Raw genomic sequence first — 25,358 nt, forward strand, 5'->3', positions numbered from 1 at the left:
CCTTCCCTGGTATTCTGAAATTTCACAATGGCACCCTTCGGGTCATTCTTCAGTGACTGACCTGAGCAATTAGTTGGTGATCTGAATTAGAGGCCTCGATGTTTTCATTCTAACTAACATTCTTGCACTATTTCTTTGATAACTTTCTCCCTTTTAGTTCCCTCTTTTTCCTTCTAGAACTTCTCCCAGGGGGTTGTTCGCTCTCCACGTTGATGTCTCATGTCAAATAAGGAGGGTTTACAGGGCCGATGAAGGAAAAGCCCTCTCTCCTCTGAACTAAGTCTCAGTAGACAGATCTACGGACATTGAGATGTCGTCTTTTTTGCTGATAAGCAGTGAAAGGTGGGTTTCGCTTAAAATCTTAAATCAAAAGGACTTATTAAGATTTCATCCAAGAATTAGGCAGACCTATGTGCCTGGGAGCTGGGGGGCTGGGGTGGAGGCCCAGAGAGTTTCCCTAATGAGAAACATACGTGGAAACATGAGGCCAGAGGGGGGGAAAGAGTCCCCCTAATTTAGCTATTTTCTTATTGAAACGTTTTTTTCTTTTTCTCTTTGTCCTTTTGCGTGCGCTCTCTCGTTCTCTCTCTCTCCCTGTCCCTCTCTTTCCTGGGAGCTTTCCTACAATTTATCTTCCAAAGCTTCTCCTAAGTTTTTGACTTCAACAATACTATTGTTATTACTTTCTTATTTTCGTTTTTTTTTTTTTGCCCCCCCCCGGCCCCCCACCTCCACCTACTTTCTTATTTTCGAAAGAGCTTTCTTGTTTTTTGAACAAGCGTCTAGAATACACCAGAAATCCTGGTTAATCCACAAAGTGGATTCAGGAAACCCGATAGGAAGATAGACAAAGGATATGAAAAGAGCAGTTCTTACAAGGGGAAGCTCAGATGATCACCACACAGATGAGGAAGTATCCAAGCCCACTCTTAACTGGAAATGTGAAATAAGAAACTGGGAAGGAGGTGTCAGATCTGCAGCAACTGGGAAGTTGAATAGTATCAAAGGTTGAGAAGGATGAACCAGATAGGGGATGGAGGGGTGGGGGTGGGGTGGACTGTCATGGGCCAGTGGGGGGGGTGGCGGTATCCTCGGGCATAGCCATTCTGGAAAACGTGTGCCCTGATGGGACTCAGGCAAATCAAGCCTGAGAATAATTTGTGATCTCGTGATTTGACCGTATTATACAGGGAAGGTCTCGCCTAGATCTGCGTAGGGACATGGTGACCAGCAGAGAGAAGACAGAAAGATAATTCTGGGTTATTACTATTCTCATAGAAGGCTCAGGGATGGGAGAGACAGTAAGGGGGGGAGGGGGAAGGGGGAGGATCTCAGGCAAGCAGAAAAAAGGAAAGGGGGACAAAGACCCCCCCCCCCAAAAAATATTGTGGCTCCGATCTCATCAGCGCAAAAACGTGCGTGTGCCTGGAATGAAGTGCGTGAATATCCCGTGACCCAGCGATTTCATTCTTGGATATAGTTCCGAGAGAACTTCTCATGTACGTCCGCGTGGAAACGTGGTGGGAACATCAGCCGCAGTGTAGACGGTGGCGGTTGGGAGCTGGCGACAGCCTAGGGTTCCTCGCTAGGGGACTGGGTAAATAAACCACGATCGACACACACCAGTGAGTTCGTAGCAACAAGCCAGATGTGCTAATAGCAACGCGGACGGATCTTAAACATTTGTTGCTGGGCGAGGAAGGTCAGGAACAAAAGATTTATCAAAGTCCCATTTACGCACCTGACGGACAAATAGACACGCACACATTTGACAAGGATGCATATTGAAGAGTAAATATTGTTGTGGTTACCTGTTGATACATAACATACATCCACCCCCAACTTCAGCTGTTGAAAACAAACGACCGCTTATTATGTCTCAAGACTCTCTGGGGCCAGAAATTAGGGCAGGCCCGGCCAGGGGGCCCATGTCGCCCATGTTACGCACTCGGGTGTATTCAGCTGTTGGGCTGGGCTGGGCTGGGCTGGAAGCTCCCAGAAGGCTTTGTTCACACGTCCTCAGGCCTCAGCACTTCCCCGTGTGGTCTCTCTCTCTCTCTCTCTGTCCCTCTCTCTCTCGATCTCTCAATGTCCGTATGGTGTCTTGCTTCCCTACCTCCAGCCCAAGCCTCTGTCTCTGTAGCAGGGTAGCTGGGCTCCCATAAAACATGGTGGCTGGCTTCCAAGACTGAGCTGAAGCCTGGGCCCAGAACCGGCAGATTGTCCCTTCTAGCGCTTTCCATCGGCCACGGCAAGTCACCCAGTGAGCCCAGCTCCGCGGGGAGGGGAAGTAGACTGTAGCTCTAGAAGGGTGGTGCGACTTGCGTGCCCATCAGAAGAGAAGTTGATGGCCGCCATCTTTGGAGGTTGTCCCATGCAGCAAAGACACCATTCTTGCTGCCCGTGGAGAGTAGGAGGATTGGCTTTGGGGGAACAGGGGAAGTAGGAGGGAAGATTGGGTGTCACCAACTCAGGAATACAGCTAACCTAAGTTTCTGTGCCTGAGGTACCCCCCCCAAAAAATTCCAAGCCAAAATCAACCAAATAAAAACAGGATCCCATAACCCAAATCAGAAAAACCCAAGAAAAAAGTGGTAAGACAATATAAAACCTTCAGAAATAATCCAAGTATATGTCAGCTTTCGGTAAATTAAAACCTGATATTCAAGATTAAAAAAAAGTTTTTTAATGTTTATTTTTGGGAGAGAGAGAGAGAGAGAGAGAGAGAGAGAAACAGAGCATGAACAGGGGAGGGGCAGAGAGGGGGAGACGCGGAATCCGAAGCAGCTCCAGACTCCGAGCTGTCAGCACAGAGCCCGCCGCGGGGCTCGAACTCACAAGCAGTGAGATCATGACCTGAGCGGAAGTCAGATGCTTAACAGACTGACCCACCCAGGCGCCCCTCAAGATTTTATTTTTAAGTAATCCCTACACCTAACGTGGGGCTCGGACTCACAACCCCGAGACCAAGAGTTGCACGCTCTACTGACTCAGTCAGCCAGGCGTCCCTAAAATGCTGACTTTGGAACAGGGAGAAAGAGAAGGACGCAGCAAATGTCTCTCGTGTCCCCTGTCCTATCTCGCCAGTGGGGCAGGGGGGTGTTGAACCCAGTTCCGTGGAGGTGGGTGGCCAGCGAGAATCCCCCCCCATCCCCGGATGGCAGCTGGCCCACCTCGACAGGCAGTGGATAATCCACTTGGCAAAGTTCTCGCCCAAATCTTGGAACTGAAGCCACCTCCTTGCCCAGACTGGGGCCTCCCAGCCCTGATTTCCAAGCCTGGGGGCGTGGCCCGTGAGCCGACTGGGAAAGTTGGTCTACGCGGTCACGAAGTAGGATGCGGGAAGCGAGGTGAGCACTGTTGTAGGAAACCGTCGCGTCCACAACGCATGTACCAATTCACTCCTTCTACCGCTCGTTGCTTCAGCAAATACTTGTTAAGCACCTGCTACGTGGCAGGTGCTGGGGCATCAGAACAAAGTGAAGCACAGTGTGTGTGTGTGTGTGGGGGGGGTGCGTGTGTCTGACTGAGGGATATGGTCAAAAAACCAAAGCAGCCACCACTGCCTTGGGGACCTGGCAGGAAGGCAGGAGGTTGGAATGTGTGGCTGTCGCGTGTGTCTGCAAGTTCCCGCCAGAAAACACAGGCCCCTGATACCTTTTCAGCACAAGGACTTAGCTGAATCAGGGAAACTCCGTCCTCGGCCAGCAGGCGTTTGGTGAGGGTCACAAAATCAGGGACGAAAGCTGTTTTCTTTCTCAAGCTATGGTGAGCTCCGGTGACTTTTCCCCTCTTATTTATTTTTTTTTTTAAGTTTATTTATTTACCTTGAGAGAGAGAGAGAGAGAGAGAGGAATAAACCGGTGAGGGGCAGAGAGAAGGAGAGACAGAACTGCAAGCCGTTTCCCCGCCATCAGCACAGAGCCCGATGCGGGGGTCGAATGCACGAACCGTGAGATCATGACCTGAGCTGAGATCAAGACGCTTAACCGGCTGAGCCCCCGGGGCGCCCCTGACTTCTCCCCTCTTTTACGCTGGGCTGCTTCTCTCTGCCTGCCCAGGGAAGGTCCCTTCATCTTCCCGAGGCCCCATTCCCTCCCCTGGGAGGTGGGGGCCACAGAAGTGCCAGCCCTGGGGGGCCGCCTTGGGACCCATTCAGCACAGGAGGGCGAAGCTGGTCCTGAGGGGCTTTATTCCCAGGAGAGTGAGGTGAGTCAGCCCAGAGCTGGGGGGCCTGGTGCTGAGCCCGCACGTTGGGCAAGAACAGGGAACTGGCGCCTCTGATCCGGGCCCGGGCATATTTGGAGACACCAACAATTCTGGGAAATTCAGGGGCAGGGCGTGGAAGGGGGGAGGGGCAGAGGGGAAACAGTGAACTGAGCCCCAGCCCCCTCCTGGCCCGCACCCCTCCCGAACGGTGCAGCGAGGCACGAGGTGACCAGCGTGCGGGGGTGAGGGGGGCAGGCCAGGAGACCCCTTTCTCTGGGAAGAATAGAGACAGTCGTGTCCCCCGCCCCCACGACACTTTGCCTGAGTTCCAACCCTGTTTCCACTTCTATTTACTGTCCAAAGTCCCGGGGACAGGAGAGGCCAGGTTAGAACCACTTGGACACTCAGACACACGGACTCGGGGCCCTCGCCTGGGCCAGCCCTCCTGGTACCACCTGGCCCACTTTTCCGGGGTCTAGCCCCTCCTCGCCCTGGGGCCGGGCTGCCTGAGGGACCCGGGCGTCAGCCCTCCATACCCCTGACAGGTAACCAAAGTCAGGGGCAGGTGGGACTGGGGATGTTTGGTATGGAGGAGACCCTAGCGCAGGGACCGTGGGGGCCGGTGGAGGAGGGGGATTTGGCCCATGAAAGCAGGGAAGGAGGGCTCCTGGCTGTGTCCCGGCCCAAGCAGTGTCCTGAGAAGGGACGAGACCCAGCTGCATTTCAGCCCCAAACTCCCCTCCAACCTTAGACCCAACCCAGACGGTAGCCTCGATGTGCTCGGGTCCTCCACCCACCCCCCCATCAGCATCTGCCCGAATTCACATCTTAGCTCAAGCTTCAGCCCGAACTCAGTCCCAGCCCTCAGAGGAGCCTCAACCGCCCAGGCTCCAGCCCTGCACCCAGCATGGCCAAGGACTTTCAAAACATCCAGCAGCTGGACTCCGAGGGAAACGACCACCAGCCGGGTGGAGGGGAGGGGCCGGGCCGTCACGGGCACAACCTCAGGAGAGAAGACCCTTTCCACGCAGGTGAGCGCCCAGCTTCCCGGGCTTTGCTCCCTCTCCCCCAGCTGCCGATTGCTCTGTCTCCCCGAGGCCTCTGTCCCTTTCACAGTGGTGGGACTTTTTAAGTATCTTCTTTGATGTGTACTTACATTTTTTTATTATTAAAAAAATTTTTAATATTTATTTATTTTTGAGAGAGAAAGAGACAGAGTACTAGTGGGGGAGGGGCAGAGAGAGAGGGAGACACATAATCCAAAGCGGGCTCCAGGCTCCGAGCTGTCAGCACCGAGCCCGACGCAGGGCTCGAACCCACAAACTGTGAGATCATGACCTGAGCCGAAGTCAGATGCTTAATTGACTGAGCCCCCAGGTGCCCCTGTAGTTACATTTTTAAGCATCTAGAATATTTTTACAATATCTGTTTTTTTTTTTAACGTTTATTTATTTTTGAGACAGGGAGAGACAGCATGAACGGGGGAGGGTCAGAGAGAGAGGGAGACACAGAATCCGAAACAGGCTCCAGGCTCTGAGCTGTCAGCACAGAGCCTGACGCGGGGCTCGAACTCATGGACCGCGAGATCATGACCTGAGCTGAAGTCGGAGGCCTAACTGACTGAGCCACCCAGGCGCCCCTTACAATATCTGTTTTAATGCCCTTGTCTGCTAATTCTAATGTCTGCATCCATTCTGGATTTTTTTTTTAGGTTTATTTATTTACTTTGAGAGAGATAGAGAGAACCCCTGAACGAGGGAGGGGCAGAGAGAGAGAGAGAGAGAGAGAGAGGGAGAGAGAGAATCCCAAGCAGGCTCCTAGCTGTCAGTGCAGAGCCCAATATGGGGCTTGAACCCATGAACCATGAGATCATGACCTGAACCAAAATCAAGAGTCACATGTGAGTGACTGACTGAGCCACACAGGTGCCTCTGGCTTGGTGTTGATAGATTTGTGAACCTCCTCAACATGACTTGTGTTTTCCTGCCTCTTTGTATGTCTGGTAATCTTTGAGTGCAGGCTAGACATTGTGACCTTTACTGTGTTGTGTGCTGGATATAGTTATATTCCTCTGAATATTCTTGAGCTTCGTTCTGGGGTGCAGTTAAGCAACTTGGAGTCGATCTGATCCTTTTGGGTTTTGCTTTTATGAATTTTTTAAAAGAAAATTTGTTACCTTATTTTTTTAAGTTTATTTAATTTTTTTTTTTTTAGTAATCTCTACACCCAACTCAGGGCTTGAACTCATGACTCAGACCAAGAGTCACATGCTCTTCCAGCTGAGACAGCCAGGCGTCCCCACTTTTATGATTTGTCAGGCGGGTCTGGAGCCCTCCCAAGGTGCCATTCCCAGTCCTGTATGAGTGCCACACAGGGTTCCTTTGCCCTTCCAGGTTGGTTTTTTCTTGCCTGGCCTTGGGTAGTTTTCCTGACATGCACGTGTTGACCAGTGTGCAGCCCTCTGCAGACCAGAATTCTCTGGGCATCTCTCTCCCGTCTGAACTCTGCCCTGTGGTCTCCCCAAACTCTCGCTTCCTCAGCTCGGAGAGTCTGCTGGGCCCTGCTGGGATTTCCCCTCCCTGCCCAAGGCCTGAAAACTGTCTCCTAGAAGCAGGCAGGTGACCACTGGGGCCCATATCATTTTCCCCGTCTCCCCGGGCCCTTGCCCTTTGTTGCCCGAGGTTCAAGTGTCTTGAGAGAGGTGGCTGATTTATATCTTGGTTGTTTCTGGCGGGGTGGGTGAATGTAGCCCCTGTTTTTCCACGTCTGGCAGACCCTTGCTTTTTTTTTTTTTTTATGTTTATTTATTTTTGAGAGAGAGAAACAGAGTGCAAGCAAGGGAGGGGCAGGGAGAGAGGGAGACGCAGAATCCAAAGCGGGCTCCAGGCTCCGAGCTGTCAGCACAGATACAGACGCGGGGCTCGAACTCACGAACTGTGAGATCCCCACCCGAGCCGAAGTCGGATGCTTAACCGACTGAGCCACCCAGGCGCCCCTGGCAGACCTTGGCTTTTACCTTGAAACTTGCCTGGGCAGCACCTTTTATATTTGACCTCATTGTGTTCTCAGAACCATCCAGTCAGGTGGCTCGTCTTCTGACCTCCATGTTTCTTATGTGGTAAGAACCCTGAATCCGAGTCCTACCCTCTTAGCAAGTGGCTCGGGGCACGACAGCGTGCTGTTAGCTGCGGGCACGGAGCTGTACGGCAGATGTCCGGATCTTACTCGTCTTGCATAAGCGCAGCTTTGTACCCGTCGAACAGCGACTCCCCATTTCCTTGGACCCCGGCAACCGTCATCTTAGACTTCTGTGAGTCTGGCGATTTGGGGTCCCTCACAGAAGCGGGCACGAGAACGTTGAGGCACCAAGACTTGTCCGTGTCGGCCGCGGGCGGTCTGATTTGAGCGGGGGTGTGGGGACGGGTTGCCGCCCTTGCCCAGGATTGGGGTCTATGGGTCCTAGGTCAGGCTGGGAAGCAGGACGGGGGCCTGAGCAGCGGACGGGGTTGGAGAGAGCGGTCGGACTCAGCCCCGGGAACCTACCTGGCTGGGGAAGACTGCGGTCAGGGACAGCTTCTGGATGGAGAGACGCCCCGGGCATCAGGAGGGCGTGAGGGGGAGGGTGTCGGGCACAGGGGAGGCTGTGTTCGCAGTGGAATGTGGAGACGTGGCCTCCCTGGCTCAGGATGGAGTCCCGAGTGGGAAGGGGAGGAGGTGACAGTCACTGGAGTCAGGATCTCAGAAGTTCTGGCTGGTCACTCACAGGGAGTGTCCACTTCGGGATGGTGGCAGGGGGGACACTGGGGAGGAAGCCTCCGGGCCTCTGGCTGACCTCCCCCCCGACCCCTCCAGGGTGCAGGGGTGTCAAAGTGTCATGGCGATGGGGACAGAGGAAAGTGGGGTGTGAGGCAAAGACGTGTTGTTGCAGGTGAAGGTGCCTGAGCGGGCGCTTCGGCCCGGAGGACAGCGCTGCCCCAGGCCAGGGGACGCTGGGCGGGGCGAAGCCAGCTCAGTGCCTGTGAAGCTGGGGTGTGTTTGTGACAGAGTGTGCGAGAATGTGTGCTCATGAGAGTGTGTGCTCATCCTGGGCCTGCACGTCCCGCTGCCGGCGCCCGCCGCGCGATCGGGTCCCAGAGCGAGGGTGGCGAGGGCCAGACGGGATCGGGCTGCGCTGGGGGCAACAGCGAGTGGGCAGCAGTCAGGGTGGAACGAGTGCGAGGGTGAACTGAGAAACGTGTGGTGTGCCCGTGTGAGGGGGTCCGAGTTTCTGTGAGGTGACTGAGGCTACAGGGGGGAGTTCACAGCGGAGGGAGGGACTGCGGGGGGGGGGGTCGCGTGCGGCCGGAAACGGACAAGGGGCTGGGAGGGCGCGGTCTTCGGTGGAATGGCCTGGACTGAAGGGGGGGGGGCTTCTTCCGGTGCGGGACGTGTCCGAGCCGCCCAGGCGCGCGTTGCAAGAACCCGGAGCCGGGCCTCCGCGCGCCCCGTGCACCTGCGGCGGCACGTGTGCACGTGGGGTGAGCGTGCGGATGCGGTGTGTGCAGGGCCTGAGCCCTGGGGTCAAAGCCCAGTGATTCCCTCCCCGGCTACCCCCACCCACTCTCCTCCCGGCCACCGGGGCTCCGCTCCCCCGGCGCTCCCACGGTGCGCTCTGTAGGCCTCCTGCGCCCCAGGCGCTTCCCTCTGACGCCCCTTCTCCGCCAGGGCCCCCTCCTCGCCCGCCGTGGCTGCTGCAGCGTCTATGCTCCAGGCTCCGCCTCAGTCTGCTCATCCTGGGCCTCAACGTCCTGCTGCTGGTGGCCGTCTGCGTCATCGGGTCCCAGAGTGAGGGTCGCAGGGGCCGGGCGGGGCCGGGGCGGGGAGGGGCTGTCCTTCGGGACACAGCCCGCTCCACTTTGCCCTGTGCCTTCTGTCCCCCGCCCCCGACAAGGAGCCCAGCTTCAAGAGGAGCTGCGGATCCTGAAAGAGAACTTCAGCCACTTTTCCTCCGGCGTCTTCACGGAGATGGGCGCTCTCAGCTCGCATGGTGAGGGGGCGCCTCCCCGGGGGGAGCAGGAGGGGGGCGTGTTTGGGGTGCTGGGGGTAGGGGGCCCCCAGGCTTCCAGGGACGGGATCCCTGGGCGGAGGGACCCGGAAGGATGATCAGGCAGGTGCAGAGGGTGGGGGTTAGTGCCGGGTGGAGGGAACAGAAGCTGCGAGGCCAGCAGGTGAGGAAGACCCTGCGAGGCCGGGGGCTAAGTGGTGAGGGGTCATGCCGGCAGGCCCTGCTAATGAAGTGGGGGGTCTGTTTTGGGAACGTGGGGACCCTGCTTAGGCTTAGAAAGCCGCTGTGGGGACGGGGTGGAGGCGGGGAGGCCAGGGGCCGGGACGCAGGGTGGAGGTGGGGCAGGGAGGGCGGGGGGGGGGGGGGGGATGCTTGAACCGTCCTCCTTTTCAGGGGGCAATGCCAGTGACCTGCTGACCTCTCTGGAGGCCAAGCTGGAGAAACAGCAGAAGGACCTGGAAGCAGGTCAGAGACCCTCCCCGGGGGGTGTGCGCGCGTGCGAGCGTGCGTCGTGTGGGTGCGCGCGCAGCGTGAATGCGTGAGCGCGCGAACTCCCGCGTGGGGTCCCGGCGGGCTGGCGCCGGCACTGCCCGCCACGCGATGCCCACCGTGTCCGTCGCCCGGTGCCCTAGATCACGCCACCCTGCTCCTTCATCTGAAGCACTTCCCCGTGGACCTGCGCATCCTGACTTGTCAGATGGCCTTCTTCCGGAGCAACGGTAGGGCCCGGGCACGGGGTCCCCGGTCCCAGGGCGCCTGTGCCCTCCTGCCGGGGCTCATCTCCCCGCGCCCCCCCCCCCCCCCGGCCCCTCAGGCACAGAATGCTGCCCGGTCAACTGGCTGGAGTTCGAGGGCAGCTGCTACTGGTTCTCGCGCTCCGGGAAGACCTGGCCGGAGGCCGAGAAGCACTGCCGGCTGGAGAACGCGCACCTGGTGGTCGTCAACTCCAGGGAGGAGCAGGTGAGCGCGGCCCAGGGTATGCCCGGGGGGCTGGGCAGGCTGCTTTAGTATTATTTTCTAACCAAAGGAAGCGTCCAGACGCAGAGGTGTGGCCGAGCGCCGGGAAGTTCATGGCGAAGCGACCACTGATTCTAAGAGGTGGGACGTTAGCGCCAGGAGCTCGGGCACAGGTGCTCCGACGGCACAGTGTGGACGCCGGGGCCCTTCTTGCTGGACTTGGGGTGGGGTCGGTCATGGGCTGAAAGGGACAGAGTGGGCAGGGTTCCTGGGTCCCTCCAAAGCGCTTCAGGTCTCCCCTGCCCACCGCTGCCACCAGCCACAGCCGCGAACACGTGTTCCCAGGGGAGGACCAAGCCATTAGAAGGGGGGGGGGGGGCGATTTTCTGAAAAGGAGGATACGACTGGGATCGGTCATTGCGTCTTTGCTGCGTGCGAGGAGTTTTCATGCGTTCACCTGTAATCCTCACGACCCTATGGGGCGGGCGCTCGGACCCCCCTTTGAGGGAGGGAGAGTAAGGGGACTAAGAAAAAGGGGGAGGTCAAGTGACTTGCCCGTAATGCAGGACAGAGCCAGAATTCAGATTCGCTCACCTCCTTAGCCAGTGTTTTCAACTCGACGTATTGCCAGAATATATTTACTGAGTATGTATATTGAATATATACTTATCAATATATCAAATACATCTATTTATATATGAACATATATAAAGATATCAATATGCCAATATAGCAAACGTATAGACATTGATCAATATATCAAATATATATATTTACATATCAACATATTTAAAGATATCACTATATCAAACATATAGACATTGATCAATATGTCAAATATGTATGTTTATATATCAACATATATAAAGATATCAACACATTATATCAATATGCCAATGTATCAAATTTATATATACTAATATATCAAATTTATCAGCATACATATGTATTTATACGGTAGAATAATTACAAACATATTTCGCTTTGCCGATCAGGTTGAAACTGCCCAAGTGCAAGCACTTTTGACTTGAAAAAAAAAATGCCCGTTTCACGTGGGTCAGCCTGAGATCTCTGTGCTCTGTGCTCTGACCCACAGTAAGTTCGTGATGGCCCCAGCTTTGCGGTGGCCCTGGCTGACTGCCCTTGTGACGGCGTGACCCTCAGGGTCTGCTTTCAGGTCTTGCATGCGGATAAGAGTAGATGGTCCTTCCTTTCTTCTTCCTTGCATTTGCTTCACCTGCCTCTGTCCATGCTTTTGGAGTCTCTGTTTTAAATTGGTGATTCTCAGCCTCGGATGTATAATGCCAGCCTTTACATGGGAGGAGTTTAAAAAATAGTGACCTTGGTCTCACACCCCAAAACTCTGTTAAACTTTCTTTTAATGTTTATTTATTTTTTTGATGGAGAGAGAGTCAGAGTGCGAGCAGGGGAGGGACAGAGAGAGAGGGAGACACAGAATCCGAAGCAGGCTCCGGGCTCTGAGCTGTCAGCACAGAGCCCGACGCAGGGCTCGAACTCACAGACTGTGAGATCATGACCTAGCGGAAGTCAGATGCTTACCCGACTGAACCCCCTGGGTGCCCCTAGACTTGGCTTATTTTTAATTATACTAATGATGACTTCTAATTGCTAAATTGCATTTAAAAATATGTAAATGATGGGCTGAAATTTATTGGCTTAAAAAAATCAGCGAGTTCGTATAACTTCCCATATGAAAGGTGAGGAAACCAGCCCACTTATTCTTATCTACGTGCCTTGTTTTTTTTTGTTTTTTTGGGTTTTTTGGGGGGGTTCGTTTTTAAGTAGCTCCATGTCCAATGTGGGGCTCAAACTCATGACCCTGAGATCAAGAATTCAATGCTCTACTGGCTGAGCCAGCCAGGCGCCCCTGCCTCATTTTTTTTTTTCTTTTTAATTGAGATATCATTGACATGTAACATTGTGTAAGTTTGAAGCCTACAGTGTGTGGGCTTGATACATTTACACATTGCAATGTGATTGCTCCTTGCTAACACCTTTAGCGTGTCACAAAATCATCATTTCTTTTTTGTGTTGACGGCGATTAAGATCTAGTCTCTTAGCAACTTTGAAGCTGCTAATGCCTCCTCCTTCTAGTCTCCCCGAGATTCTGGAAGTGTTTTGCCCCGAGTGGTTGGAGTCCTTGCTGTCTTGAATCTCACCAGCCTCATCCAGGCATAGCTCGTTGTTGATTCTTCTCCTTGGGGGTTTTGCTCCGAGGTCAGGAGAGTCCTCTTAATCCGTCAAGTTGGGTTTTCTAACTTTTTAAACATACGTTTAAATACATGAACATTACATTTTTTTTTTTTTTCCTTGCGTGGGCTCTTTCTTTTTCTGGAACTGGTCATGCAAATATACCTCTGTGATGTGCCGTCCCCAGCCACCACCTTGTGCCCTTTGCTTCTTGTTTTTCTCTCTTTCCCTCTGCCTTGCGGTCCTGTCCTCAAGCCTATAGTTTATACTCGACGCCCGGCTTTCTGAGGGGCTCCTGGGCTTTCTTGCAGAGCTCAAATCTTCCTCTTGGGTTTCTTCCCTTCACGTAGCGTCGTATTATTTTTCTTCTTGGATATTTTCTCTGGTGTTTTACATCATTCATCTCTTCTTTGCTTTTAAAAAGTTTTTGGAAAATGTTTATTTTTGAGAGAGAGAGAGAGAGAGAGAGAGAGAGAGAGAGAGAGACAGGGACAAAGCGCGAGCAAGGGAGGAGCAGGGAGAGAGGGAGACACGGAATCCGAAGCAGGCTCCGGGCTCCGAGCCGTCAGCACAGAGACTGACAAGGGGCTCGAGCCCACAGACTGTGCGATCATGACCTGAGCCGAAGTTGGATACTTAGCCAACTGAGCTGCCTGGGTTCCCCTGAAACTGAGATCCTGAATGGGTGTTGGGGTCCATGGGGGCAGCAGGGGCAGGGGTCAGAATCAGAATCCCAGGAGTCAGAGGTCACGGGTGGGAGACAAGGAAAGGGCTTGAGTCGGAGTAGCAGCTGTGAGCTGGGAATGAAATGGGCGTCAGGTCAGGGGGCGGAGGTCCCACCCCCCCATCCTCCCCCCCCCCCACCTCCCCACCCCTGGGCGCTGGACTTCCTGGGCTCTGCAGCTACCTCAAGTTCCTTAACCTCGTTTATGTGAAGTGTGAATCACCAGGACGCCCAATTTAGAGACTTTGTAACGATCGGATAAGAGAATCTTCGTAAAGCACTTAGCACAACATTTAGCCCAGCCAACGTCCACCAAATAATAACTCCAGTTACAGAAGGAAAGACAGGAATAGTTGTGCCGGGAGCTGGTGCTTCAGATCGGGCTGCGGAAGACTCAAGGAGTCACAGCTATGGCTGAATGGAGGTCCCAGGGACTAGGACCTTCCTCCCCGCTTGTGAGACACAAGCCCGCTGCCCCAATCTAAGCGGGGACGCGGAGACTCCCGAGCGCAGTGAAGCGAGGCTCTGATCAACGTTCCTACAAGAGCGGGCGTCTGACGGACAGGCGCACTCCGAGTGGTGACAGCAGACGATTTATCTCCTAGCTGAAGTCCCTCCCCTGCTTCCTCATTGGCTGCGTGCTACAGAGGGTACAGCCTTACGCCGACGTGGCCCGGGCCCGCCCACGGGAGGCACAATGTAGTCTGATTAGAACGAGTGGACGTTCCCTGGGGCGACGCAGAGACGTCAGTTCGGTGGCGCGTGCTCATTGCAAAGCCTTTGAAAAAGAATCCCGCCAAACGGGGGGCTGGCGGGAGGGTGGGAGAACGAGGAAGTGAGGTGTCTAAGGGTTTGGGACCCCACTGTGGGAGTGGGGAGGTCCGTGCAGATTTCCAATAGGCCGGAAACTCCTGTTAACCAGATAGCCCAGCTTTTTAGTTGGTACTTCTGGAAATGAATCCTCTCCCTTACTTGTCACACCACCTGTTTTCCAGAAGTTCATTTCACAGCACACAAACCCCTTTGATGCCTGGATAGGTCTCACGGACAGCGATGGCTCGTGGAAGTGGGTGGATGGCACGGACTATAATCATGGCTACAAGTAAGTGGCTCCCCCCTCGTCCTCCTTCGTTTGGCCTGGGGCCAGCCACTCCCACCCTTCCCTCGGGGACCAGAGTCCCCAGGCCTCCCCCTCCCAGGTTCCCAACCTCCAAGGCTGCAGCGTGCGCTCCCTGGCCCCCTCCTTGGGATGTGCTTTTCCCGAGCTGGGGGCTGGGGGGGGGGGGGTGAGGGCTGCAGGGGTAGGTAGGGGTCAAAGCCTGAGCTCTAGCCTGCCTTCCTAGGAACTGGGCCGCCACTCAGCCAGACGACTGGCAGGGCCACGAGGTGGGAGGAGGCGAAGACTGCGCGGAAGTCCGCTCCAATGGCCGCTGGAATGACAATTTCTGCCAGCAGGTGCAGCGCTGGGTGTGCGAGATGAGGCAGAACATCACGGGTTAGAAGCCCCGCCCCCTGCCCCGCCCCCCAGCTCACCGGAGGATTTTGAAGGAAGGAAAAATAGAGCCCTGGGGAGGGGCGGAGCAGGTGGGGGGGGGCATCACCGCCCTGGAGATGCTGAGGTCCCGCCTCCTTGAGCAAGTCACCGTCACGATTATCATTCTCAGGCCGCTCAATAGGGGACGAAGAAATGACTTGAAACTGTGTGGACTGGTCGTTGGGAGCTGGGAAGAGGTGGGGAGCAAAGAAGGGGTGGGGGGTCCGGAAGAGACAGGTTCAGTCCGAGCCAGCTGCTCCTGGGGACCCCATCCCAAGGGACATGGGTCAGGGAGGGGAGGGGGGCTTGGAGCAGAGCCGCTCAGCGGGACGCAGCCCCTGGAAACAGCGCCCTCCACCCCCCAAATCCTTGGCAGTAGGGGGGGGTCTCCTGCAGAAGAGGTTTTGGGGAACAATAGCCCCCCCCCCCTGCCAGCCCGGGAGCTGTGGCCCAGCTGCCTGGGGGCCCGTGGAAAATACTCTCTAAGGGGAGGCAGGTCGGGAAGCCTCTGTGCCCTGTGTCCACCGTGACCGCTCCTCTCTGGACCGTAACAGATCTAGACATTTCCCCAGCACAGGGTGTCACTGGCCGCTTCCACCGTGCCTGAACTTCACCCTTCCAAGATCATCCTGAAGGCGATATTAAGAGGGCCTTTAAACAATTGGCTGTTTTATTTTTACTAAAATAATATGTGGTCTTAGTAAAAAGTGTTTCTCTCTCTCTCTCCCTCTCTCTCTCTCTCACACACACACCCAGGGAGGCCCCTCACTCCCCCGCCTTCTCCCAGAGTTAACTATCGTGCCCAGAGGATTAGTCAGGGCTCTCCAAAGAACCAGTCGGATGTGGACGGATGTGCGTGCATCACTTATTAAAGAGATTTGTTATAAGGATTATGGAGGTTGACGAGTCTCGAGTCCTGTGGGTGTGCAGGCGAGCTGGACCCCCCAGAGAGCCAGTGGTGACAATTCCAGTGTGAATCCACAGCCCGGGCACCCAGGAGAGCCCGTGGTGCGGTTCCAGGTGAAGGCGGCGAGCTCACGACCAGGGAAGAGTGGATGTTCCTTTCCCGTGCCAGCTGATGTTGCAGGGGGAAGGGGGTCAGGCAGGGAGAAGGTTCTCTTCCTCCGGGGAGGGCCCACTGTCTATTCTAGCCGGGGGCTTAGCCCGACCTGCTCTACCAATTCCAGTGTTCACCCTGTCCCGAGCACAGACACACCCACGATGGTGTCTGACTGGCACCCTGGGGTCCGGTCAAGTGGACGCATAACATGACCCGAGCCAGGTTTCCCGTCAGGGGGTTTCCTGCATTCGCGCCTGGGTGCAACGTGGCATCTCGCTCTGGCTTCTTTTGATTTTGTGGCCACGCACCCAGTGTCGCCTGCTCCCTGACAAGTTCTGCTTCGTGGAATTTGGCATCGAGAGTTCCCAAGCATGGATGCGCCCTGGGGGATCTGGCCATTCTCTGTGGGGGACCAGTGGCCATTTTTGTGTTCACCTATAATATTTATTTTTTAATGTTTTTATTTTTGAGAGGGAGCGTGAGCAGGGGAGGGGCAGAGGATCTGAAGCGGGCTCTGCGCTGACAGCACTGAGCCCGACGCGGGGCTCGAACCCATGAACTGTGAGATGATGACCAGAGCTGAAGTCTGATGCTCAACTGACCGAGTCCCCCAGGCGCCCCATATTTTCACCTGCAATATTTCAAGCAATTGCTGCAATATTCTAACCCCATGCTTTCTACATTTCCTAATTTTCTTTAAAAAAATTTTTTTTAATGCTCATTTATTTTTGAGAGAGAGGCAGAACCTGAATGGGGCAGGGGCAGAGAGAGAGGGAGACAGAATCCAAAGCAGGCTCCAGGCTCCGAGCTGTCAACACAGAGCCCGACTCGGGGCTCAAACTCTCGAACCACAAGATCATGACGTGAGCCACAGTCAGAGGCTTAACTGACTGAGCCACCCGGGCGCACCAAGATTTCCTCATTTTCACTTTCAAAATTTTCTAGGACTCCTCCTTCAAAGCATATACGATTGGCATTAAATTATTAAACTACAAAAGTGGTCATTCATGACGCTTCAAGCCTTACAGGGCTTGAAGCACCGGCTGTTCAGAGAAACCGCCTCCGGGGCTTTCGTTGTGCCCTCTAGGATTGATATCAGAATTTTTTTTTTTTTTTAATTTTAAGTTTATTTATTTTGAGGGGGGTGGGAGGGACAGAGAGAAGGAGGGACAGAATCCCAATCAGGCTCCGTGCCATTGGGGCAGAGCCCGACGCGGGTCTCCGACTCACGAACCACAAGATCCTGACCTGAGCTGAGATCTTCTGCTTTATGCTACGATGCTTTATGCTAAGTGAAATCAGCCAGTCAGAGAAAGACGAATATCATGGGACTTCACCGATATGTGGAATTTAAGATACAAGACGGATGAACATAAGGGAAGGGAAGCAAAAGTAATAGAAAAACAGGGAGGGGGACAAAACATAAGAGACTCTTAAATACGGAGAAAAAACTGAGGGTTGCTGGAGGGGCTGGGGGGGGGGGCTAAATGGGGGAGGGGCATTGAGGAGGGCACCTGTTGGGACGGGCACTGGGTGGTATACGTAGGGGATGAGTCACAGGAATCTAGTCCTGAAATCGTTATTGCGCTCTATGCTAACTTGGATGTAAGTTAAAAAAAACACAAAAAGGTCCGATGCTTCACCAACTGAGCCACCCAGGCGTCTGAACAATTTTCATTTAAATCCCAATTCGGGATCTGCACCAGTTACGCCTGCGTCCATCCGGGTACCTGCTGAGCCACGCCTCGTGATCTGGTTACAGTTCCTTTCTTGCACAACTGCTGTTTCTTCTGAAGTTAATAATTATCTCGCTTAAAAATTTTCTTCGTGTTCTTTGAACCTGTTACGAAATCATCCTTGACTGGAAAGAGCCCGGATATAATTTTCTGCACGCGGGACAGGTCACATAACCAGTGTCTGGGTTTTCCTAGAGCCATGTGGGTGAACCCAAGATTTATGGGGCCTGAAGCATACACAGTTTTGAGGAGCCTTCCTTAAAAAAATAACATCATGATGGGGCGCCTGGGTGGTGCAGTCGGTTGAGCGTCCGACTTCAGCCAGGTCACGATCTCGCGGTCGGTGAGTTCGAGCCCCGCGTCAGGCTCTGGGCTGATGGCTCAGAGCCTGGAGCCTGTTTCCCATTCTGTGTCTCCCTCTCTCTCTGCCCCTCCCCCGTTCATGCTCTGTCTCTGTCCCAAAAATAAATAAATGTTGAAAAAAAATTAAAAAAAAAATAATAATAACATCATGAGGGGCGCCTGGGTGGCCCAGTCGGTTAAGCATCTGACTCTTGAGATCGGCTCAGGCCGTGATCTCAAGGTTTGTGAGATCGAGCCCCAAATCGGGCTCTGTGCTGACAGCGTGGAGCCTGCTTGGGATTCTCTCTCCCTCTCTCTCTGCCCCTCCCCTGCTCTCACACACTCTCTCATTCTGTTTCTATCAAAATAAATAAAACTTAAAAAAAAGAACATTATGAATATTTACTTGTTAGAAGCCTCCTCCCCACAACTCTAAAAAGCTGAAAGCTACCATAAACACCACAAAATCCTGAAAAAGGATATGATATTTGTAATAAAATTCCCAACTTACCTCTAAAATTCATTTTCCTAGGGGCGCCTGGGTGGCTCCGTCGGTTAAGCGTCCGACTTCGGCTCAGGTCATGATCTCACGATGTGTGAGATCGAGCCCCGCTCTCTCTCAAAATAAATAAATAAGCTTTTACAAACAAATGAAAATAAAAACTATTAAAAAAAATAAAATTCATTTTCCCTACACTTTTTCCCCCCTGAGTACTCACTGTGTACTCGTACGCATGGCAAAGACGTGGCAAGGTGTCTTTCCACAAGGAGAAGGGACAGACAGGTTGTTGTGGTTTACTCTTTATCACCGATGTCAAGAGCTTCAGGGCGCATTTCGTGTCCCACCTGTGTCTCCCCCCTGGCGCGTCTGCACAGCCCGTGGCTGAAGGACCCCTGAAAGCCACACAGATCCACGATGTGACTGCAAACCACGTGCCCGTGGCCGTCCCACTCAAGTCAAATGTATTTCCAGCCTAATTCTTTTTTTTTCAATGTTTATTTATTTTGAGAGAGAGAAAGAGAGAGAGAGAGCCGGCAGGGAAGGGGCAGTGAGAGAGAGAATCCCAGGCAGGTTCCGCACTCACTGTGGAGTCTCATGTGTGGCTCAATCCCACCACCCTGGGATCGTGACCTGACCGGAAATCAAGAGTCGGATGCTTCGCCTGAACCACCCAGGCGTCCCCAGCCCCCTGGCACAGAGGACAGTGTGAAAAGGGGGAAGTGGCAGGGGAGAGAGACACTGGTCATCCTCACTGATTGTAGTGAGAATAACTTCTGTTTGCACAACTTACAAAAGTCTCCGATCCTGGGAAGACGTTGCTGGGGCCACTGGGGGCCCTCGTAAGGGGACTGGTGGGGTCCTGGAGCTCAGGGCGCCGGAGGCTCCTTGTCAGTCTGCTCTGTGCCTCCCGGGGCCGCCTGCCCGCCCGCCAGGCTGGGGGCCTCGGTGTCACTGGATCTGGGGCAGTGCAGTCGCCTTGGGACGTCCTGCTGTCCTGCTTGTCCGGCGAGTTTTCTGGGCGAGAGAGAGAGAGAGAGAGAGAGAATCTTAAGCAAGCTCCATGCTAGCACAGAGCCTGACAAGGAGATCGATCCCATGACCCTGGGATCATGACCCAGGCCGAAACCAAGAACTAAATGCTCAACCGACTGAGCCACCCAGGCGCTCCTGAGTCCATTGAGATTTCTTAAAAAAAAAAAAAAAAAAGTATCAACCTTGGCTCATCAGTTGCATCAAAGGTACCTTTGTATCAAAGGGAAGGTGAAAAAAAAGTAAGAGAAGAATAAAAAGAAAATTTTTCTGTTCTCTTGTGTTGTTGGAAGGACTCACTGGAGGGGAGAGGAAGTCTGAGTGGAGTGCACGGTTGTGAGCAGAACATTTGATAAAGTAAAACTGTCTTTCTGAGAGATGAACAAAACAGTGGGAGCCAACTGCTTCCTATAATAATAATACGTAAAAATGAAAGTAGCTTCCACTGTGCTTTTAGAAATAATTTTGTCACAGCAATCTATCAAAGGAAGACCTTAATCCATGCCAAAAGGAGACATGCTTTTAAATACTTACTCTTGGATTTTATTTATTTATTTATTTATTTATTTAAATTTTTTTTTTCAACGTTTATTTATTTTTGGGACAGAGAGAGACAGACATGAACGGGGCAGGGGCAGAGAGAGAGAGGGAGACACAGAATCGGAAACAGGCTCCAGGCTCCGAGCCATCAGCCCAGAGTCTGACGCGGGGCTCAAACTCACGGACCGCGAGATCGTGACCTGGCTGAAGTCGGACGCTCAACCGACTGCGCCACCCAGGCACCCCTGGATTTTATTTTTTAAAGTAATTTCTGTGCCCGACGTGGGGCTCGAACTCACGAACTGTGAGCTCGTGACCGAGCTGAAGTTGGACGCTGAACCGACTGAGCCCCCCCAGGCGCCCCGTATATCACTGTGCTTTTACTTTGCATTTCGCTGATGGCCAAAGGTACATCACCCTTCTCCTGTGCTTGTTTTCTATGTGTATGTCCTCTTTGGAGAAACGTCTCTGTGTTTTTTGCCCATTTTCTAATTGGTTTATTCTACTGTTGGATCTTGAGAATGCTTTAAAAAAATTTTTTTTTTTTTTGCAGGGGGCGCCTGGGTAGCTCAGTCAGCTAAGTGCCCGACTCTGGATTTTGGCTTGGGTCACGATTTCGTGATTTGTGGGTTCGAGCCCCACGTGGGGCTCTGCGCTGATAGCAGGGAGCCTGCTTGGGATTCTTTCTCTCTCCATCTCTCTCTCTGCCCTTCCCCCACTTGCGTTTTCTCTCTCTCTCGCTCTCAAAATAAATCAGCATTAAAGAAAAGGTTTTTTGAGGGAGAGAGGATCCCAAGCAGGCTCCACACTCAGCATGAAGCCCGATGTGGGGCTCGAACTCACAACCAAGAAAGACATCATGACCTCAGCCAAAATCAAAGGGTTGGACCCTTAACCGACTGAGCCACCCAGATGCCCCAAGAATTCTTTTTTGCATATACAGTGTACATATCCGTGTGTAATTATAGTTGAGTGAATTTACTTGAAGAGCTTGGACGGTATTTGGGGGGGATTGAATAATTTCTTTCAGCCCAGTCTATCTGAGCACCTTCTGAGGGCAAAGCGATACATGAGCACGGCGGTGTGAAACGTTAAAGCCTACGTTAGTCATCTCTCCCCCGAGTGGGGCTTGGAAGATTCTTCCATATTCTAGACACTCGTCTTCTGTTTGGTATGTGGCCTGCGAGTATTTTCTCCAAGCCTGTAGTCTGTCTTTCTACCCTCTTAGCAAAAATCTGTTTACAAAAACTCTCATGTGATCAATCAAATCTTGGCAAAGCCCGACTCAGGAAGTGAGAAGAGTGACAGGGCCACATGAGAGAGATTAAACGACACTTTTCCTGTTTTTATAGAAGTTTGGCTGGATTCCCAAAGCCGAGAACGATTGCGGATAATGGCCGTGCCTTTAAAACCTAGGGGAGCTGGACGCACGCAGGCAGGATTTACCAAGAGGTGCCAAAATAGTCCACCACCATCCCTCCCTGCCTCTGTAAGAGGGGACGAGGGAGTTGAGGAGTTCATTTCAAGGGCATTCTTAGATGTGGCAAGAGATTCAAGTCTTTTTTTTTTTTTTTCTCCATATGGAGGAAGGGGATGCTTCCCTGCAACCCACTGGCCAGATGCTGGAGTCCAAAGGGAACCACAGTAGAGATGGGAGTGTCTGCGAAGGGGGGACGACAGGCATGTCACTACCGGGCCAGAGGGTAGGTAAGCCACAGACGCTGTGGGGACGGCCGTGGACTGCTATTTGACAGGGGCAAGAAGAACTTTAGGGGCGGCCGTGGATGTGTCTTCAGGATTTTTGAGGGCACTCGTGGAGGAAGAGACTTGTCCTTGACAGGAGACGTCTGAAGGCAGAGAACCGGGGCTAAAGCTGCCCTCTGCATCAGTGGGTCCTGCCACACTTGGTCATCTGTCAGGGTGAGAATGTCATGGAAAATGTGAGCCTGGCGGACCCCAGGGATGCCAGCCTGAGCCATCCAGGAAGGACCCTGCCCAAGAGCACTTTGTCACAGAGTGAGGCTGAAGGAGACCATGCGTGTATGGCTGGAATCTAGGGTAGTTGGCCACTGGGGCAAGAGCTGATGGTGGCTATTGGGCAAGAGCCAATGGTGGCCACTGGGGCAAGAGCCAATGGTGGCCATTGGGGCAAGAGCCGATGGTGGCCATTGGGGCAGGAGCTGATGGTGGCCATTGGGCAAGAGCCAATGGTGGCCATTGGGGCAAGAGCCGATGGTGGCCATTGGGGCAGGAGCTGATGGTGGCCATTGGGCAAGAGCCGATGGTGGCCACTGGGGCAAGAGCCAATGGTGGCCACTGGGGCAAGAGCCGATGGTGGCCGTTGGGGCAGGAGCTGATGGTGGCCATTGGGCAAGAGCCAATGGTGGCCACTGGGGCAAGAGCCAATGGTGGCCATCAGGGCAAGAGCCGATGGTAGCCATCAGAGGGTAGCCAGAGAATTCGTCGTCCTCGGGAGGGGCTCCTATGGTGCAGAGGGTCCCATAAGAGTCTCAGAGACACCACCAACAGATCCCACGGAAGGCCAGTGTTGGAGGCCTGCTGTGAAGAGCGTCCTGACCACCAGCCACAACGGCACCAGATCGCGGGCCTCTTCCTTGAATTCCTCCCTCCTTCGCCCAACCCTTGACGCTCAGTGAGGAGAAGAGGAAAGAAAGGGGAAGGAGGAACAGAACAGCCCATGACTCCTGTCCTAGATTCTCCAGTGGCAGGTCCTGTGATAAGGATCTTTATGAAAGTGATTTATGAGAAAGTGTTCCCAGGAAAACAGATAGGGGGATGGGGGTGCAGGAGGAGGAGGGGGAGGAAGTTATGCAAGGGTGTACCAGACACTGAGATTCTTTGGAAAGTGACTCGTTAGGAAGTGTGACTAGGTGATCTTGAGCACAGTCCCAACAACGGGTCCTGTCCCGGCACAGCTTTCCCCAGTCAGGAACAAGGGACCCGGAGCACTAATAGTCTTGCACCCAACGGCCATTGGTTTGGGTTCTGCCTGGGGTTGGCAAGAATGGGAATCCCAAGGTACATCCCGCCGTGGGTTCCGAAACTGTGTTCGGGCAGCTTGAGGGCAGGCTTCTGACCAAGAGACACAGGTGCCGGCCATGAAGAATGAGAGGGAAGGGATCCGGAAGGGATCCGAGCAAAGCCTCGGCAATGTCTGCTGGAGCCCCGCGCCTGCGGGTCCCGAGTCGGGCTGCGTGAGGCTTCGCTTTGGGCTGGGCTGGGCTTCCGTGGCCTGGAGTTAAGACTGGTCTTAGAGCTGAATGTAAAGGAAGGATAAATCCAGGAGAGTCTATCTGATAACAATGAAATGAGGTCTTGGTGTAGATGCCCTTTTACAGGTTGAGGAAACTCCTTTCTATCTCATTTGCTGCTAGTTTTTTTTGTTTGTTTGTTAAAATTTTTTTTTAATGCTTATTTATTTTTGAGAGAGAGAGAGAGAGAGAGAGAGAGAGAGACAGAACATGAGCAGGGGAAGGGGAGAGAGAGAGAGAGGGAGACACAGAATCCGAAACAGGCTCTAGGCTCTGAGCTGTCGGCACAGAGCCCGACACGGGGCTCGAACCCACGAACCTTGAGATCATGACCTGAGCCAAAGCTGGACGCTTAACCACTGAGCCACCCAGGCGCCCCTGATCTGTTGTATTTTCATTGCAGTTCAGTTTAAAATCGTTTCTAATTTTTCTTGAGACTTTCTCTTTGACCCATGGATTATTGAGAAATGTGTTGCATAATTTTGGGGGTTGGGAGATTTTTATAATTATCTTTTTTGGTTTTCCATCTAATTGTTTTCTGGCTTAATTCCATTATTATCGAGGACAGATGTAAAATTTCAATTTGCTTACATGTGTTATAAAGTTTGTTGTGCGACACGGTCTGTCTTGGGGGCAGTCCCACGTGCACTTGAACGATGCGTCTTCTGCCACTGTTGAGTGGGGCGGTCTATAAATGCCCATTAGGCCAATTACAGAAACACATATTGTGGTTTGACCTGAATGCCAACACTGTGGGGGCGGGGGGGAGGGGGTAGGATAAAATAACGTTAGCGTTCACATAGAAGAATAAAAGCCTAAGTATATATAAGGTTTTATGGTTAAAAAACTGTGGGGGCGCCTGGGTGGCTCAGTCGGTTAAGCGGCCGCCTTCGGCTCAGGTCATGAACTCACGGTCCGTGAGTTCGAGCCCCGCGTCAAGCTCTGTGCTGACAGCTCAGAGCCTGGAACCCGCTTCGGATTCTGTGTCTCCCTCTCTCTCTGCCACCCCCTGCTCGTACTCTGTCTCTGTCTCTCTCTCAAAAATAAACATTAAAAAAAAAAAAAACTTTAAGTAAATACAAGAGCTTCTGACAGTTTCTGAACCTCAGCAAGACAAAACTTTGTTTCTCCCAAGCCAGTAGTCAGTTAAGCCATCGCTGAAACAACAGAGAAGGTATTTGTTTCTTGAACATCACATTGGCGAGAACTGACAGGTTTGTAGGTGAAGGTGTGGATAAATGAATATCCCTCTACACAGTAGGGAGAAGGTGGACTGATAACGACGTTTCTGCCCGTTTTGCTTCTAGAAATCTAGCCAAGAAGCAGTCTTCGCTTCTTAGCACCAACAGGCATTACGAGCCTGTTCACTTCAGCATCGTTAATCCAGTTGAAGGATCCGCAGCTCAAAAAGGCATCACCAGGGGAGTCATTTAACGGGCCGTTAAACAGAAGGACGTGGTGTGCGAAAACCCTCAAGACCCATTTTTCTTCTAAGTTCCAGTCTTTCTCTCTCTCTCTCTCCCCTCTCTTTTTTAAAAGTTTATGTCTTTGGATGGGGCGCCTGGGTGGCTCAGTAGGTTAAGCATCCGACTTCAGCTCAGGTCACGATCTCGCGGTCCATGAGTTCGAGCCCCGCGTCGGGCTCTGGGCTGATGATGGCTCGGAGCCTGGAGCCTGCTTCCGATTCTGTGTCTCCCCGTCTCTCTGCTCCTCCCCCGTTCATGCTCTGTCTCTCTGTGTCTCAAAAATAAATAAACGTTAAAAAAAAAAATAAAGAAATCCTGGCCAGCTGAGGTGCTGGGAGAGGCAGCAGGGAGAAAGCGGTGGAAGACGGAAGCTATGATGCTCAAGAAGGCAGAAGCCTCCGAAGGCCTCAGAGGCAGAAGCATTTAGGAAAGAAAAGAGGGCAACTTGCCAAGGAGTCAGGAAGGGATCGGCCTTTGGGAGGACGGGCTCACGGAACAGAACCTCGGGAGGGATTGGGAGGAAAGCCGCACCGTCATCAGTGTTAACAAGCTTCTAACCTGCTCATGATGACAACACAGCACTGTTCCCACACGATGAACGCAGTTGCAAAAGGTCATCACTTATCTTTAGGCGTCGGCTTTGCAAAAGTCAGGGATAAAGCGGTTTTTCCTCAGGACTCAGCAGTTTATGGGAAATGCTCTAAGTGTACTTTATTTTGGGGCCTGGAAGGA

At 53.1% G+C, this 25,358-nt stretch overlaps 1 protein-coding gene and 1 long non-coding RNA gene across 4 annotated transcripts; both read left to right on the plus strand.

Moving 5' to 3' along the window:
- Window positions 1-4,574: 4,574 nt before the first annotated feature.
- Window positions 4,575-15,569, plus strand: LOC121016034 (asialoglycoprotein receptor 2). 3 transcript variants are annotated; one of them, XM_040453431.1, is made up of 9 exons: window positions 4,575-4,754; window positions 4,961-5,240; window positions 8,914-9,033; window positions 9,140-9,235; window positions 9,647-9,718; window positions 9,886-9,972; window positions 10,068-10,213; window positions 14,141-14,247; window positions 14,489-15,569. In XM_040453431.1, exons 2-9 carry the CDS (start codon window positions 5,117-5,119, stop codon window positions 14,643-14,645), a joined length of 909 nt encoding a protein of 302 aa, XP_040309365.1. In that variant the 5' UTR covers window positions 4,575-4,754; window positions 4,961-5,116; the 3' UTR covers window positions 14,646-15,569. The 3 variants fall into 3 exon arrangements, with proteins under 3 accessions (XP_040309365.1, XP_040309364.1, XP_040309366.1); XM_040453430.1 differs by having other exon boundaries at window positions 4,577-4,754; window positions 5,042-5,240; XM_040453432.1 differs by lacking the exons at window positions 4,575-4,754; window positions 4,961-5,240 and adding an exon at window positions 7,210-7,519.
- A 5,438-nt stretch (window positions 15,570-21,007) lies between these two features.
- On the plus strand, window positions 21,008-24,713 carry LOC121015770 (uncharacterized). The gene is made up of 3 exons (XR_005783956.1): window positions 21,008-21,377; window positions 21,475-21,591; window positions 24,468-24,713. It is a non-coding gene; the product is annotated as an uncharacterized LOC121015770 (long non-coding RNA).
- Window positions 24,714-25,358: the final 645 nt, after the last annotated feature.

The sequence above is a fragment of the Herpailurus yagouaroundi genome, unplaced genomic scaffold, assembly GCF_014898765.1.
Source record: "Herpailurus yagouaroundi ecotype Mexico unplaced genomic scaffold, PumYag 208, whole genome shotgun sequence".
NCBI lineage: Eukaryota > Metazoa > Chordata > Mammalia > Carnivora > Felidae > Herpailurus > Herpailurus yagouaroundi.